A 17,298-nucleotide genomic window follows, 5' to 3' on the forward strand; every position below is an offset into this window, starting at 1 on the left:
AATCATATAATATGCACTAGATGTTCTGAAATCTGTGTTACTAAACAGCATTTCATAATATTTATTAGCATTATCAACAAGTATACCAACCACACAGGTGCACTTTTGGTATTCAGTGACAAACTGTTGACCATCTGCTGCAATGTACCTTATCTATAAATTCAACAGGACTACTGCTAATATCAGATATCATATGGCTGTTGATCTCTCACAGCATATCAATGACAGACGTGGTAATAGCATTTCAGTGGGTGCTGAAGTGCATCAATTAATAACCGCACTGTATACAGATAGAGACTATAGCTCTTGTTTCAAAATATGTTATGTAACCCATTGCCTTTTTTTCATGACGACAAGGATTCCAAGGTATTATTAGTACCCTGCTGAAGTCAGTACTGACCTTAAAAGTGTCAAGGTCAGTGTTACTGCTGTACTGGGTACAGTTTATAAATGACATAACAGTCAGAGTGGAGGAGTGAGCTTACATTCTGTAATTGTACACCCTCAAAATGTACACATGGTACCCTCTGGTCAATTTCTTTGCTTAACGTTAAATCGATGTATAAAACATGTGCTTTTTAGAGCTAAAACACTTGATTAAATATCCCTTGCTTGCAAAAACTGCAACAATCCAGCAACACAATAATATCACAAACTGTTGCATTCTTAGTCAGTGCATTTTTTTTTGGTTTGTGGTTTGTTTTAGAGAAATAGCTTAGAGTTTGTTTCTCCCCCGAGTCTCTTCTTCAAAAGACTAAATGCATGCTGATTCAAGATTTAGTGACCCATTTGCCACATTTTTCCCCTGATAAAGTCCTTCGCTGTGTAAGCAGTGTGGTTTGGATCATTATCTTTCAGCATTATAAAGTTCCTCCCAGATGTTGTCAAAGAACATACAATTGACTTGTGTAGACCTTCAAATAATCTTTAGCTTAATATTGAAAGACACAGACTAGACCCAAATCTGCATACCACCATGCTAATCAGTATGCTGAAATGGTGTTAGTTACATGCAATCAAAAAATAACACCTTCAGAGTTGTACTATTTTGAGATATTCCTGTTTTGTATAAAATTTGTAAACCCAGAAAATCCTTAAAATGTGGGTTTAAAAAAACAACCACAGCAACATAAAAAGTCAAATACAAGGAGAATGTGTTCTAATACATAGCATTGTGTGGGATGTTTGGTAGGATGGATTTTTGTCACGGAAAAATATTTACCATGCAGTCTCTTTTTTCTTTAGCGCTCAATAGCCCAAAAAGTACACATCAACAACCCCTTCTTAAAATTGAACTCACCATTTATTTTACTGTAAGAAAAAGCACTGTTGTTCATGCAAAGATAAATAGAAAATAAGGGCACATTGGCTCAGCAAAGAGCGTGTGTTTAGCACTATTATAATATACCACACAAAATGTTGCTGGATACTGAGACAGAGAGTAATCTGAATAATTAAACTTAAAAGAAAGGTGATTTTTAAACAGTCACCTAACCTTTTTTTTTCAAGTCAGAAAAAAAAAATGAAAAGTGAAAATACAAATCCTTGCGAGAAACACCTGTAAGTAATTTTTTCCCCCAAAAGATGACAAACCTAATCCGATGGCATGAATTCGTACTGGCAGGTCATATATCCGATTGAAATGGCAAAGAAAACTATGGAGTCAACATTCACACCAGACACTGTTTTTTGTACTGTTTTAAAGTTCTTTTACACCTGGTCATCTGACCAAATGAGCAGTCAGCCAGTAGATAATGATTGGCTGAAAGACTGCAGAAGCAACAGTCACGTACAAGCGGAGACGAGGTTTAGCGCTTGCGCCGCCACCCATCGAGTCTGAAGACAGTGAAGAAAGGATCTTCATTTTGAGAGAGCGGACCTAAAGACAAATTCAACAACAAAATGTAGTTTTAGAATTAAAATTTTACAATTCGGTCATGAATTTTCTATAAAGTTATAATTAACTTAACTGTAAACAGCAGGTATATGATGTTTTAGATGAAGTAAAACATTTTGAAACTAATTTTTTTATTTTGAAGCGTATGCATATTCTTTTTCTTATCTTGTCTTTTCTTATCTTGCTGATGAAGATGAACACATTGGAATCAGGATGCAAAAAAAAGCCAACACAAGCAACTTAGCAAGCAATTTGGCCAGCAAGCTTTGTGGTGACCTGTATGATTAGACAGCTAGTTTATTTATTTATTTATTTATTTATTTATTTTTTTCCATTTAAAGCATAATAACCTGCACTTAACAGCTGACAACATGGCTACTTAGTGTTAACAATCCAAGTTCTGAGTGAAATACTATTATTTTTGTATTCTATTTCTATTTTCTATAATATTTAATATAAGAAGAAGTCACACATCTTTGAGCCAAACATTTTTTTTTGTCTAAAATACTTCTGATTCGGGTTGCATAATGGTGAGTAAAGACACTATATAGGCAAAAGTTTGTGAACACCTGACAACAAAAGATTTTGTATTAAGTGTGTCTTTCAAGCTTTTCTTTCAAGGGTTGGTGTGTCAGAACTTGAATGGCCGCAACTAAACACCTTCAACACCTCTGGGATGAACTGGAATGCCACCTAAATACCAGTCCTCCTCGCCCAAAGGCCTCCTCAGCGAGTGCCTGACCTCATGAAGCTTTTCTGGCTGAATGATCACAAATTCCCATTGCCATGCTCCAAAATGTAGTGAAAAGCCTTTCAAAAACATTGAAGGTTATTATAATAGGAAAGGGTAAACTATAACTAGAATAATAATTTATTAAAAAAAAAAAGCTTTCTATGGTCCACAGGTGTCCACATACTTTTGGTCATATCATGTATATCACATCACATGAATTTCTGAAGCAGTTTCAGTACTCACAATGAAAAACATGAGGGCACAAGAGCACCAGGCAAGAGCAACAAAGTAGCCATCACTGCCAAAGAGAAGTCCACATAGAACAGTGAAGATCATTCTGAGGGGAAAAATATAAGGCAAATATAACAAATAAAGCACTATCAACTTTTATTGTGCATAACTGTCTAAAAACAATTAAAAAAAAATAGCAAATGACATTATAAAGTAATTTAGGGTGATGTCATTAGGAGCACATAGAAGCAGGAGAAAATAACTCACCCAACATATTTGTATCCACTATAGGCAACAAGGTCAAAGGTGGAAAGATCTGTGTGCACTGTGAGCAGGTACAGACACAGCAACATTACAAGGACCTCAATGATGATCCAAACCAGAGCAGTGCTTGCACACAAACCAAGGACCTCTGGGCTGAACCTAGCAACAATGAACAGCAAACAATACAACACAACAATAATAAAAACATTTTTATTTATATATTATACTGCACGTCTGTATTTTTTTTTAACCACTGATTTTTAAGTAATTATTTTATCTAAGAATTTTCTTGGTGGCTTGTGTGTGACATTCCAGAACTCACCGTTTCTGTATTCCTAAAGCCATTCCTGCCAGCAAAATGTAGGTGATGAAAGCCATTGCTATAAAGAACAACAACAAATTGTAAACTCTTTTGCTAAGCAAGCAAATACCTATGTAACTTACCCCAAAGAAAAAACAAACAAAAAAAAACCTCACTCTCTTTATATATATATATAAAAAAAAATTTAATCCAATAGCTGAGGTGTTATTCTGTTTTTCAGTTTCATTTCACTCCATACAATCCAAAGAAACATGCAGCATCACCTTATGAATGATTTATTCAAAATGAATATTAAGCAGGAAATATTTACTTGGTATGTAGAGATCTGGAGCATTGATATCATTTCGAGGGGGGAGTGGAGAGTCTCTGTGGTACCGAACTTCCCAGTCCTGTTGATATCACAGTACAGTACAAGAGAGACAGTGTTACAGCGCTGTACTCCTATTTATACATCAGCTTGTCATTTATAGAGAAAAAGAGAAACAGAAAGACAGGTCAACTTGACTTCTCAAAAATCTGATAAATTAAGCACATTAAGTTAATAAAGCATTTTCAAATGACAAGTAACATCATTGTTACAAGCATGCAAATGCATGTAATGACAACCTGCCTACTGAATGCAAAAAATCCCTCTACTTTTACCTGATGTGTATAAGGGAACATGAGAAGCATTAACTTCTTTATGACGTATTTGGAGTCAACGGCAAAGAAATACTTCAGCTTGTTCACTGACATAAATCGGCTGATCTGCAACACAGCAAACGTTGATTTTTCAAAAACTGAAAAAACATCTGAGAAAGCACTAAATCCAAGTGCATGTACGATAACATTGAATATCATCAGTTATACATCTTACCTCTTTGTTTACTATATCTTTGCCTTGGTTTGCAAGTGAGGAACCATACATCATAGCTGCACTGGCCATAGGATCTGCAAAGATGTTGTTCATTCCACTAGGATCTTGGCCACCTGATATTCCAGCACCCATGTTATAACCAGATTCATAGTAATTCTGGTTGTTCATGGGTGGCATCCCAGAACTGGTGTCCTCAAAAAGAAGAGGATCTCCTGGAGGAGCTGCACGAGCTCTTTGTTTTGCTGTGCAAGATGACAAACAATTAGAGATGAGATTTTAAACTGAAAATGCCAAGACTTAATGCCTTTTGGCTCTCCCTTTAACTTATGCTGCAATAGCTAATCTTGCTGGAGTCCCTACTTGCAGCCTGATAACACTGTACAGTGTCTATAACTTTTATGGAACAATGAGAATACATAATAATCCTTATTTCTCTCTCTATATATTTATAGCCCCACTCCTTCTCTCTCTCCTTTTCTTGTGAGTTTCTGTTTTTCTCCTGAAGTACCAGTGACCCTTTCCCTTTCTTTTCTTGGATCCGATTCATCCAAATACCCCACCTTTGGCCGGCATTCTCTTAAATTGAAGACCACTGAGCAACTCAGGAACTTGAAGGGGGGGGATTTGGACTTTATTTAATATAAAAAGGCTGTTACAGTGGCTGGGGGTGTGGGGAAGGTTTCCATATTGATTTGCTTAACAACCTCAAATGTACGACTAATTTCAGAAAGTAGGTTTGTTATATCCGGGATGTAACTGATATCACATTGTAAATGACACCCCTAAATTAATGCAGAATTCTAAAGAAATTACGCAGCTTGGGTAAAAAAGAAATTATACTTACTAGCCCGGTAAGCATGATGCTGATGTTCCATCGTTTCTCCTCCTATAAAAAAAAAAAGACAATATGATTATCTAGTTAAGATTTTTCAAGACAAAAAAAAAATCCATGCACCTTTCAACCAAATAACTAATGTGAAATCTGGGTGCCATATAAATAGCCAGTCAGCTCATTTGATGCTCAGCTTTCTTCCATTTCTACCTGAATACTATGCTATCTGGCTAGCTTAGGTGGCTACATAGACTGATAACCAGCCAGCTGACTTTTTAATGACACTGACTATAAGCTACTGCCAAACCTTGGAATCAAACGGACCTGCGGTGTCAAAAATATATTCAATTAAAGCTACCTTAATGTCAAGGGAGAAAAAGCAGAACTTTGAAATAAGCAGCTAAGTTCTTGCGTTAAGTTGTACTTACAGCTACGTAGACACCCGTGAACCCTCCTCACCTGCTTTGTGATTGGCTGGTGTATATGTGCCTGCGTGGCATCGCTTCACCATCTCTAATCTCATTGGTCAAACGGGCAATTTATGGAGCCTAACTACGAATTCTGATTGGATGCAGTGTATGTCAGTAAAAGTGGTCACGCCGCGGGTGCAACATTGAGCACTGTGTTGACAACGAACGATGGCATTACATACATATATTGACATGCTTGTATTTGTTTTTCCATACGTTGTTTTATAATAATGCTATATAACACGGCGTTTTTTATATTGGTCAGAAGGTGTTGATTAAATTTCACGTTTCCACGTGTTTGTTCCATTATGTCTACTTTATTACTGTAAACATATCTGAAAATATATCACGTTGTATAGGCGTCTTAAAATCTGAATATGTCTCTAGTATTACGCAATATAAGAGCGAAACTGAAGTGCGCATGCGCATAAACCACTAGTTTATTTGTAGTCTTCTAGTTTTTTGTAGTTCTGCTAGATTATAGTTTGTTAAAAAAAAACATTATGTTTTATAGGACTTTCACTATGTTGTAGCTTATGAATGGACTTGGGCTGCAACTAACGATTATTTCGGACGATTCTTTCTAGGATTAATCAATTATTCAGAAAAAAAATTAATTTTTGTAAATTACATTAGATCTTTTGCTTATTATAACTATATAAAACTCGAATTCATGGTGTATATATATATATATATATATATATATATATATATATATATATATATATGTATAAAGTACTTAACAAATGCAAAAGCATTTCGAGTTTAACTATCTGTATAGAATTTAACTATCTTTATAGAGTTTACCTATCTTTAATTTAGACATTTTAAAACTTAAAGTGGCTGCTTGTTGAGGAGTGCATAGGGGACTTTCCCTTAAACAAATTCACTCATGCTTTCTGTTAAAAACAACAACAACAACAACAACAACATCAACAACAACAAAAACAGCATTTAAATATGCAAGGTAAAGCAATCTGTTTAAATCAACTTTTATATTGTATTTTGTAGGTGGCAAGTTGACAACCATGCTTAAGAAAATGAAATATAATACAATATTGTTTTGAAAATCTAAAAAATATATTCATTTGTGAATATATAAGCATCTAGAATATATAATCAGTGTAAATATATAATCAGCGTAGTAAAGCCGCAGTAAATCACGTTTAAAAACAGACAAGTTACTGTTTTAATAGACAAATACTTTAAAAAGAGAATCAAAAGGAGAAACGCAGCAAGCTAACAGGCTTAATGAAAAAAATATTTTAAAATATTCATTGGTGTACAAATGCATAATCATTCGCTAAAAACCAAAACAGTGACTAAAAATCTAATCGTTTACTGCTGCTGTTATTTGCTGCTTTTAGATTTACTGTTTGTTCGCACCGGTTTAATTGAATCCGTCACTATGTCGCGAGCGAGCCGATTGCGCAACCTGATGCTCACGACAGAACAGATCCAGTGCGACTGTCCTGAAGTTACTAAACAAACAGTTTACACAAAGGCACTTCATTAAACTACACCATTTTCACATGAGGATTGTACAGTTTCTGCTCACCGTGCTGATGTTCCACCTTCATCCGTGACACTGGTGTTTTCTTTTCATGTGCTCGTGCATCACTGTGGTACATCCATCCCACACAAGCACCGCTTTGCATAATGTTTCATGCCTTGGTACAGGTTTTATTACAGTTTAAATTGTATTGGACATTTAACAATAGATATGCAAAAGCAGCTTTACATATAACAAGGTAAAAAATATATGTTAGTGTCGCAAAGTTATATGCAATGCCAGTGGCGACTGTGGCATGGAAAATATTCCTGAGACTGTATGAGGAAGAAACCTTGAGAGGAACCAGACTCAAAAGGGAACCCATTCTTATCAGGGTGGCACCGACAGTCATTCCAGTTTCATTATTGTTAAAGGTTAAATGCAGAACTGTTCATGCAAATTGCAGTCCTAAGCATTGTAGCAGACTGTTTATATTACAATCCAAATCCATCCTAATAGCTGTAATTGAATTGAATTGTAACTAATTGGATGGGGGAGGGGGTAATTATTATTACGTATCCTTATTGTTATATAAAACTAACAATAAGGTTATTTATATAAGGTAAGGTAAGTAATATTTACAATAAGGTAATACAATAAACGAATGGGGGGGTTTATTACGTATCCTTATTGTTATATAAAAGTTTACAGTGTGATCATAGTGCAAATTGGGACTCCAGCAAGACTAGTAAAGGCAGCATAATTAACAATTCAGCAACAAAACAAAACAAATAACATCCAGTTTATTGGGGGGAAATGCTAGTCAGGTTTGTCACTTGTTCTCACCTTGAAACCAGCCTGAAGCAGATGTGCTGTATTATCCCGGGGGTGGGGGTGGGGGGGATTGGGGGGTGTTTTGTGAAACGGGAGTGCCACTGCGCACCGCCCACAACTCAGCAACGTCAGCGTTTTTCATTAGAATCTAGCCCGCGGGAATCGGTGCATGTCATCTCAAGAAACCACGTACCTGTCGTACATAGACATGGCTGGGTGTGTCTAAGCGATCTAGCTGTATTTTTTTCATGCCTCGGTCCGGGTTGATCTGCCTCAGTCTAGTCCCAGGCAGACATTTTACAGGCATGACGTCACGCACACCTATTACCTAATTTTTCGGGCTCTGTTTATATTGCGAACAAAATACAAGGCAAACTTTTGAGAGTGAAAGATAAAACTTTTTATAAGCTCAAATTTAAAAGTCATTACTGGCTAAAATCAGGACAAGTTAAAAACACATTTTAATATGATCATTAATTATAATATATTATTATTATTATTATTATTATTATTATGTATTTTATTATTATTATTATTATTATTATTATTATTATTATTGTAATTATTATTATTATTATTATTATTATTATTATTATTATTATTATTATTATTATTATTATTTATTATTATCCTATTTGTGTAATTTTCTAAAGATTAAAAAGAGGCATTGTGACCCCAAACGGGGGTTATGTGGCACCAGGCCTTATTCAGGGCCTCACAGATGAGTCACAGGATTGCCGGGAAATGAGTGGTAGAAAGACACAGCTGCCGATTTTCATATGTCGTACTGAACACGTGGTTACAATGTAGATTAACAATTAACACTGTCCGAGACACACAGCTCTAAAAACAACTTTAATCAAATTCAAATCAAACCAGAAAAAGATATAGTTTAAATCATTTGATTATTCTGTTATCACTATGATCTAGTTGTCTACTATCAACCTGTACATTATCTAGTTGTCTACTTGGTCAGTATACGTTATAAAATTCCCGTTTGTCAAATATCTTGGATTTTCACAAATGAACTTTCTGTTTTACTGTGCATAACATTCCCGTCCCTTCCTCATGTAATTCATTCCAAAGGAACTCAGGTTTACTCTCCTGTAAGGTGATACACTGTAGAGTACATTAGCAGTTTGTATATTAAAACGTAAAAGTAAATAAAATAAGTAAAATAAAAAATACAATAATTTTTTCCAGAATGTTGCTGAATGAATGAAATAAACAAATATGTTATAAATTTGTTTTACCAACAGGGGTGAGCCCCTCACGATTGTTAGGGAAAAAAAACAAAACAAAACAAATGGGATTCCCGGAAAACAGCTAAATATGGGCATATACGTCATCTTACACGTGACTGCTTGTCATCTTATTTGTAGACCGCACCATTTCTCGTAAATCGGGAGGGGAGCACAAAAAACAATATCAAGTAAATAGAGTATGATCGCAAACAATTCTAACACATAAATAAAAATATATAAGTCGTGAACGATTCTACTTAGTTTTGTTTTGTTTTGTTTGAGAGTACGAACATTAACTTGTGCACAGTCCACCCCTGGGAAGTCACGTGGATTCTCCGGTATTCCAGCAACTAGGCAGGCGTAAGTGACTTTTGAAAGCTCGTACTACAGCGGAGTATAAGTTAGTCAGCGAAGGCGAGCTCGACCATTCGGATCTGTCACGGACTGAGACTCGTTTCTATTTGCTTCGATTTATTGGGATTTTTTTGATAAATAAACGGCCTACATGTATCGAAATTACGGGAACTTTAGCCGAGGAACGGATCAGAACTTCCCCGATAACAGTTCTGCATCTGGGTCGAGCTCTGCAAGCGGTACTCAGGCTACCAGCACCGGTTCAACTCAGCATCCAGAGGTAAGTCCATCATTTACAATAGATACAAGTCAGATGATAAAGTAGTGTTAGAACATTGGACAGAACGCTTTCAGTCAAAATGTATATTTAAATTCATAATTCAAAAGTCAAAATATTACCAATGAATGATTATATCTTAGCTGTAAAGGTGTTTTGTTCTGGGTTTATAAGAAGCCATATATGTTTAACATTAGATTATGGACAAAATCCATCTTAATATTTTTGTTTGCTTTGATTAAGCTTTTTGGTTGCTTCGAAAAACGCTTTATCTGTCCTTTAACCCACAGCCAAAGTACTCGGTGGCGGGATCCAGTCATTTTGTCCCCACTCTGAATGCCGTTACCTCAAGCCAAGACCTACAGTGGCTCGTGCAGCCCTCTGTTTTCCCAATGCCAGGCCCATCTAAGCAACCTCCCCGTCACCCTTACCCCCTGCCACCAAGACATGCATATGTGAACCCTCAGCCAACCCAATCACACCTTCTCCGACCAGGAGTCATCAGGGCAGTAACCGGCCCAGGAAGCTCCACAAGACGCAGAAATGACGACCATGTACGTTTGATTTAATTTCCAATTATGAATTGGTGTTAGTGTGGTATAACCATGAAGGCAAAGGGTCTGTTTTTGCCAATGTTTTTAATTACTCCAGTCAAATGCCCCCCACCCTTCTGAAGAATTCGCTGGCATATATTTCACAGAAATGTAGCAACAGAAGATGTGTAATATCCTGTAGTGACTCTTAAGGGTGTGCATTTGACCTAGCTGTACAATGCAAGGCCTATCCACAAAAGGTGTGGTAAAGGAATGGTCACTTGTCCTTTCTTGGCCATGTCTGTGTCCTTTGTATTTATGTATTTAAATCAGTTGTAATGAATTCAGGGTGGTTTTCATCAATATAGAGATCATTTTCATTTACATGTTGATATATATCCTTGATTAACCTGTTGATGTGCTAAAGAAAGCCCAGTTTTGTGTGATTCATGCCCTCAAGTCTCAGTCTTGGGGTGTGAGACAAGTGAAATAATGAGACAGGAAATCATGTGACTCATTGGAGCAAAATCATATGACTCACACCTGAGTCAATGAGGGGTCTTGATGATTCATGAAAATAAAGGGCAGGAAGAAAGGGCACATGAAATCAAACAAGAAAGTGAATTTTCAAATACTGAAACGGGAGAAGGCAGAGTGCAGGGATGCTGATGTAAACTAGTGGCAATTCGTACACAGCTTCTACTATGGTACCCATTAAATGGAAGTGACCCTCTCCTCTAGATGGCAGTATTACTGTTCAAAAGTAGTGACGGTGACCTTTTCACCAATTTAGTGATCGAAGTCCTGAAATATGTAGTACTGTTTATTACAATGTAAGGATGTATATAATTTGAGTATATAAAAAACGTGTCTGGTTTAGATATTTATACTTTGAAGATTTCTCTAACAATACTGTTGTTTTGACCTCAGTTATCTTCAGAAGAACTCGAAAGGCGAAGAATTAGAAGAGAACGAAATAAACTCGCTGCTGCCAAATGCAGGACTCGTCGCCGTGAACTTACCGACTTCCTTCAAAATGTAAGTTGATCTACTCTTACACATATTGATTTGACAGATGCTTTTTATTTAAAGTGCCTCATAAGTGAGGCCATTCACACTACTCAACTTTTTTTACCAACTTATACTTAATTGTACCATGACAATTCTTTGTTGCAGGAGACTGACGAGTTGGAAGATAAAAAGTCACACCTGCAGAAAGAGATCGCTGCGCTACAGAAGGAAAAAGAGAAGCTTGAAATTGTTCTAGAGGCCCACCGACCCATCTGCAAAGTTCAGGACTCAGATTCAGACTCTGACTCCAATCCTGTTCTTCCGAGCTTGGGAGGAATTAAAATTGAGCCAAAAGATTTGGAACTTCCTGGACCCTCTAGAAAATGTCAGGTTCCCCCCAAACAGGAGAAACCAAAGCCAAAAATTACCATTCCACCACAACCTTCAGCCTCTTCTGGCAGTATGTATCAAGAATCAGATTCCCTCCACACTCCAGTCCTCATTTCCACACCTTCGTTCGCATCTAGCCTAATGTTCACCTATCCTACTTCCTCTCTTGACACCATTGCTACTACTTCACAAACACAGAGCCTTTCTGCCCCCTCCACGACTCAGCATGGCATGTCCCTGGCCTCACGCAATCCAGAGCCATGTGGTATTGCCCATCGGCGTAGCAGCAGCAGTGGGGATCAGTCAGACCAATCCCTCAACTCACCAACCATTCTGACCATTTAAGCTGTTTTTCCTAATTGGAAACGAGTGCTCTGAATGTTCACAGATGTGTTTAATACTGGGTCAGAGAAACGCAAGTGTATTTGTGAATACACTGAAATATTTGTATACAATCTAAGAAAATAAGGTTCATTGGACAGAACCCTTTTTGATGAAGAAACACTATTGATGGCTTCATCATACAACATTTAAAGGGTTCTTCCAGTAAGACAAATCCAGTTAACTGTCAAATGGGCTCAAGATTTAAGTAGTTGTAGCTTCAGTGTTCAGATTGTGTATTTTTCTAAGAATAAATTAGCAATAGTGCAAAGCACAAAATAATATTTAGTATTATAAAGTTTTAAAACCAACTTTTAAAATTTTTTTATGAAAGCCATACCAATGACCTATGAACTATTATATAAACTATCATATATATATATATATATATATATATATATATATATATATATATATATATATATATATATATATATATATATATAATTCGTGGTTTGGAACTCGTGGCTCTAAAAATTTACGGATTCTCATTTGGAACCTAACTAACAGCAAGTTGAGGATTATCTTAAAATTTGCAGGAATCCGCACATTTTTTTGTTGTTTTCATTAACGGATTTTATAAATTTTTTTAAGCACATTATTGTATTAAAGTGACAATGTGTAGATGAATTCACTAAGGTACCATACGGGCGGAAAATAACATACTGCATGCAAAACTCGCAGAAGTATTTTCTTAAAGTTTATACAAAACTGTTGTCATTCGAAATATTCATTCAAACTGACTGCATACTGATAAAGAAGCATGTAAGCCGATCACTGTGTTTAGATGGACACTACTTTACTATTGTTGACAGATTTTATAACTTTGTTCTATGCAATTTAAAGCTATAAGTCTAATGTATTTTGTATTTGTTTTATATGGTACAGTGTATTAAGCTACATTATGTCCTTTTAAAATGTCTCTGTAATTTTGATTTATGTGAAGATCACAACTATTACAAGTCTGAAACTTTTCAGTAATAATTCAGTTATACTGACTCATTTGAATTGAATTTATCTGAATACTGATTATGAATAGTCTTGGACAAATATGCACTTAATACATCTTTTCATTAGATGCTGTTTTTTTCTAAAGTAGCAATGTTATATTAAATATTCTTAATATATTGAAATCTTCAGTGTTTGGATTATTACAGCTTATTTGATACACTACTACGGCTGGTCCATACAATTTAGCAGGTTTGTATTTATTGTTCAGAGTAAACTATATTTGTATTTGTATTTTTTGCAACTAATAATTATAAGCCTTTGCAATGAATGAAGGCTTTCTCTTTTGTAAGAGTATAATGATAATAAAAAGAAAACTCAAAAGCAGATGCCATTTGTGTAATTTTGCAGATTTAACATTTTGTTGAATTTAATGTATGCTTTAAAGAGCATTTTCAGCAATGCTTCTTCATCCTGAGGTCTTTTTTTCCAGCTGAGACGTGCAGATTTCTACACCCATATAATTGAGGGGAAAAAAGGAAGAAAAAGCTGTTAATTGAAAACAGAAACAGTATAGCAAAGGCCTAGGGATGGGGAGGGAGGAAAGGAGGAGTCAATGCTGTTTCTTCTTAGGAGGTCCTGATAGCCAATGAATTCCCTGACTTCCTAACTCCCTAAATGTCGCAATTTTTATATCACAGTAATTGCCTACCTTTCTCTGTGTTTATAATAATGTCAGTGCATTGCACTATTTAAAAAACACCTAAGATGTATCCTACAATGTCACTTTAAGAAATTACTTTATCCTACCGAGGTCCCAGTGGCTGTGACACCTGTCAATCACACAGAAAATTGCTAACATAAAATTATATGCTTAAAAACTGTTAAACTATGTCTGTAATATTTTTTATCCTTATGTTCTGTCTTCTGCCTTCCATCTGTAATGCTACAAAAATGGTGTCTGAGAAAAGACCTCTCCTTTATCTCTTCAGTGAAGGATAACCTTGCCTCATTGCACAGTGTGAGTTAGAGACAAATGGAAAAATATTGGAAATAAATAATTTCAGGAAATGATGGAAACAATGATTACATAGAATGCATAAGAATGGTAGTGACAAGAGCAATATTTGCAAGTACCCAGGGCAAACTGAATAAACCTGGTGACCCTAATTGGAACACAGTGTCTTCTGTTAGCTCTCAAATCGAAAGAGCACCTCTTACTCAAAAGCTTGGTGCACGTATGATAGAGATAGTGAAGAGAGGGTTTGTGTTAAGTGACCCAGTGAATGCATGCTCTCAAAGGCCCTCTGTATTCTTCATTTTGGAAAATAGTAAGCCAAAAAAATTAACATGCTTCATGCCGCTTTCTTTTTGGCCTCGAACATTACTAAACAATTTTATGAGCAAATCAATAAAGTGTTCCGTTTATATGCAGTCTTTTGTCTAGGTGGCTCCTAGCACACAAGAAAGATTATTACACATCCAGAGCTCTCAATCAAGCTTAATCAAGTGTATTTAAAGCTCTCCCACTAACAACAACCATGGCCCAAAGATAACAGCCAAAAGCAAAGCCACAAAATCAGGTTCTTATGATATAAACAGGAAATAAAAAGCATTAATGTAATACTCATGTACATTTAAATCAAAACATATAGGTAAAAGTTAAGAACATAGTTAATTATACATTATTACAAATTCATAAGCATCAGTGTACCCAGTGCAGTTGCCAGTGTGTAAACATAGCACATAGCTATGTAAACTATCAAAAACACAAAAAGGTACAGTGAATAGTTAGGTCATAAAATGTATCAATGCAAAAAAAAAAAAAAAAAAAAAAAAAGAATCAAATGGTGTCCAGAGTAGTAGTCAAAAAGATGATTATTGTAACAATTTTCATAATCGTGAGAAAGTGTACTAATTCTGAATGCACAGATTTCATACTTCATACAGCCAAATAACTGTTAACCCATTCATTTTATACCAAAGGTCTTGAGAGACCAGTGAAAATGATTCAGTGCTGTTGTGCATGATCTCAAAGAGGTCATTTTATGGCTCTACACAGTTTAAAAACATGAATCATTTGGGATTTGTTTCAGCCCTGTTTAGTGCATCATCAGAACATGAGACCCCCTTTTCAGTGCAGTAAAAACAGGTGCTAAATAGCCAGTTGTTCATTTAATCCTATATACAACCACTTTTATAAGAGATTCATGTAGGGAGCTCCCAGTGACCTTGTACTACTTTCTTTTCAAAAAATTTATAAACACAATATGACAGAGCTAAAGTAAAGCTTAAAACTATTGCAATCATGCTTGTTCTCCAAAGCAAAGCAATATCATTCACATTAATAAATTCTATCTACATTGAAGGGGTAAAATTAAATCCAGTCTAAAGGTAAAAGCAAAGAAAAAACTAACATGGCCTATGTTTGTCCAAAATAAGCAGTTGAGATGTTTGATGACAACTAAAATCGTAAACTTCTTTGCTCCGGTGGGTTGGCCCTTAGAACTTCATTCAGGCCCTTCTCTGTCATTCTCTGAGAAGAATAAAGGGATAATGGCTATTATCCTCTTTCTTTCTCTGATCTCTTGCTCAGTCATCAGGTGAGCATACTAAGTGGAGCTGGTCAGGGCTGCCAACGCTCCCAGTGCTCGAACTTCCATCCCCGAGGTCCCGGGCCACCATACATGGCAGATTGAGCTCGGTCGATCCCCCTGGGCTGGAATCACTCCTGCTAACGCACTCCTCCTCGAGCACTAGACACAGCTCCTTCAGGTCCAGATTCTCCTTGACCAGACCGTCCTGCAGACGCTCCAGGTCAGAGAGCTTCTTCAGGTAGCCGCCCAGGTCATCACGCATTACTTTGGCAGCATGGTGACCAAATAGCTGCCATTCTCGTGCCAGCTTCTTCACCTTCAGCCTGTCATCGTCTAGGAAGCAGCACAGGTCACGCAACTCTTGGTTCTCCTCCTGCAGCCGTTGATTGATGGCTTTGAGCTCCCTGATTTCAAGCAGATGTCCCTGAAGTTGCTTGTTCACCTCTTTGATTAGGCGCCCACGCTGAATGAGCGCCGACATCTTCTCTGACTCCTCTCTCCTCAGTCGACTCACCAGCTCCTCTTTAGAGCAAGCCAACAAGTCCTCGTCAGACACCTTTGCCAAGTCGTGGCTTAGGATTTCACCATCACTCCCCATCTCGCCTGAACTATTACTTTGGTATCCTGAAAAAAGTACACCTGCAGATTTGATTGTCCAGATAAAAAAAAAAAAGGGTGCAGTCAGTGATCCCAAACAGTGTGTTGCATATTATGGGAAAACACAGAAGCGTAGGTGGGAACTCACTACCCTTGAGTTGTTCTGATCATATTTAAGAGGCACGTGTATCTTAATGTCAGTCAGGCTGTTTCAGAGTGTGTTTCTCTTTAAGCACATTTCGTTTTCAGGCCTTAAAGTAAACGCTGTGGTTTTTACCTCCACGTCCTGCAATCGTTTGATTGCATTTAGTTCACAAAATCACAGTGGAACATTTTCACGTTACACTGATCTAAAGGTAAATATTACCTGAACAACAAAAAAAAAAAGTCGGGCGAAATTACTTGCCCTATTTCATTTATTTATTTATTTTACAATTAAACGTTTTGGATGACAATATTTATCGTCGTTTTGATTGCTGTAAAACAAAGAAACAGTGTTACATACTGTGCCGATACAGTCCTGAGTATCGAGATGTAATTGATGATGTTGTGATTAATTGTGCATCTTCTGTGTGCGGCTGTATTTTTCGAGCTCACAATGTCCGTCAAGCTGTCTTTGCTTCTCGCCTCGGCTCTTTACCTCATTCCCGTATTTTTGTCGGGAAATCTTCCATCGATTTCAATTTCTTGTTTACGCTTTTATGGATGAAGCAAACATCCTCCTGAAGAGATGTCCATGAGCTGTTGTAAACATAAAAATCGCATAGAGAAAATAGAATAGAAAATGTAGGGCAGCCTCGCCGAGTTGGATCTTGCGATTTACCAGCAATAAAAAGATGTCTGATAATCCGAAGCCTCTGGCAATAAAATCGATTTAATAATTTCCAGGTCAATATATTGTTTTCCAGTTAGGCCTGCAATATGAAAAAATCTAGATGTTCCTTCAGGGATGAGCTTCCCTTTCTCCATTTGGCAAGCATGATTCTGGAGGCTGCTGATGTCGACTCTCTCTCTCTCTCTCTCTCTCTCGCTCTC

The 17,298-nt window shown here is 36.6% G+C and overlaps 3 protein-coding genes across 6 annotated transcripts; 1 reads left to right on the forward strand and 2 right to left on the reverse strand.

Moving 5' to 3' along the window:
* Positions 1-1,281: 1,281 nt before the first annotated feature.
* On the reverse strand, positions 1,282-7,251 carry yif1a (Yip1 interacting factor homolog A). Of its 4 annotated transcripts, none has more exons than XM_083560056.1 (9): positions 7,164-7,251; positions 5,148-5,189; positions 4,304-4,545; positions 4,090-4,194; positions 3,758-3,836; positions 3,448-3,505; positions 3,129-3,284; positions 2,874-2,967; positions 1,282-1,879 (listed from the first exon to the last, which is right to left on the reverse strand). In XM_083560056.1, exons 1-9 carry the CDS (start codon positions 7,234-7,236, stop codon positions 1,721-1,723), a joined length of 1,008 nt encoding a protein of 335 aa, XP_083416182.1. In that variant the 5' UTR covers positions 7,237-7,251; the 3' UTR covers positions 1,282-1,720. The 4 variants fall into 4 exon arrangements, with proteins under 4 accessions (XP_083416182.1, XP_083416183.1, XP_083416184.1 ...); XM_083560057.1 differs by lacking the exon at positions 7,164-7,251 and adding an exon at positions 5,595-5,661; XM_083560058.1 differs by lacking the exon at positions 7,164-7,251 and adding an exon at positions 5,564-5,642.
* Positions 7,252-9,301: 2,050 nt separating this feature from the next.
* On the forward strand, positions 9,302-13,456 carry fosl1a (FOS like 1, AP-1 transcription factor subunit a). The gene is made up of 4 exons (XM_083560145.1): positions 9,302-9,809; positions 10,097-10,360; positions 11,270-11,377; positions 11,516-13,456. Exons 1-4 carry the CDS (start codon positions 9,681-9,683, stop codon positions 12,083-12,085), a joined length of 1,071 nt encoding a protein of 356 aa, XP_083416271.1. The 5' UTR covers positions 9,302-9,680; the 3' UTR covers positions 12,086-13,456.
* A 1,108-nt stretch (positions 13,457-14,564) lies between these two features.
* Positions 14,565-17,298, reverse strand: ccdc85b (coiled-coil domain containing 85B). Its single transcript, XM_083560146.1, has 2 exons — positions 16,769-17,298; positions 14,565-16,290 (listed from the first exon to the last, which is right to left on the reverse strand). The coding sequence occupies exon 2, from the start codon at positions 16,262-16,264 to the stop codon at positions 15,662-15,664; it is 603 nt and encodes a 200-aa protein (XP_083416272.1). The 5' UTR covers positions 16,265-16,290; positions 16,769-17,298; the 3' UTR covers positions 14,565-15,661.

This window comes from Silurus aristotelis, assembly GCF_946808225.1.
Source record: "Silurus aristotelis genome assembly, chromosome: 14".
NCBI lineage: Eukaryota > Metazoa > Chordata > Actinopteri > Siluriformes > Siluridae > Silurus > Silurus aristotelis.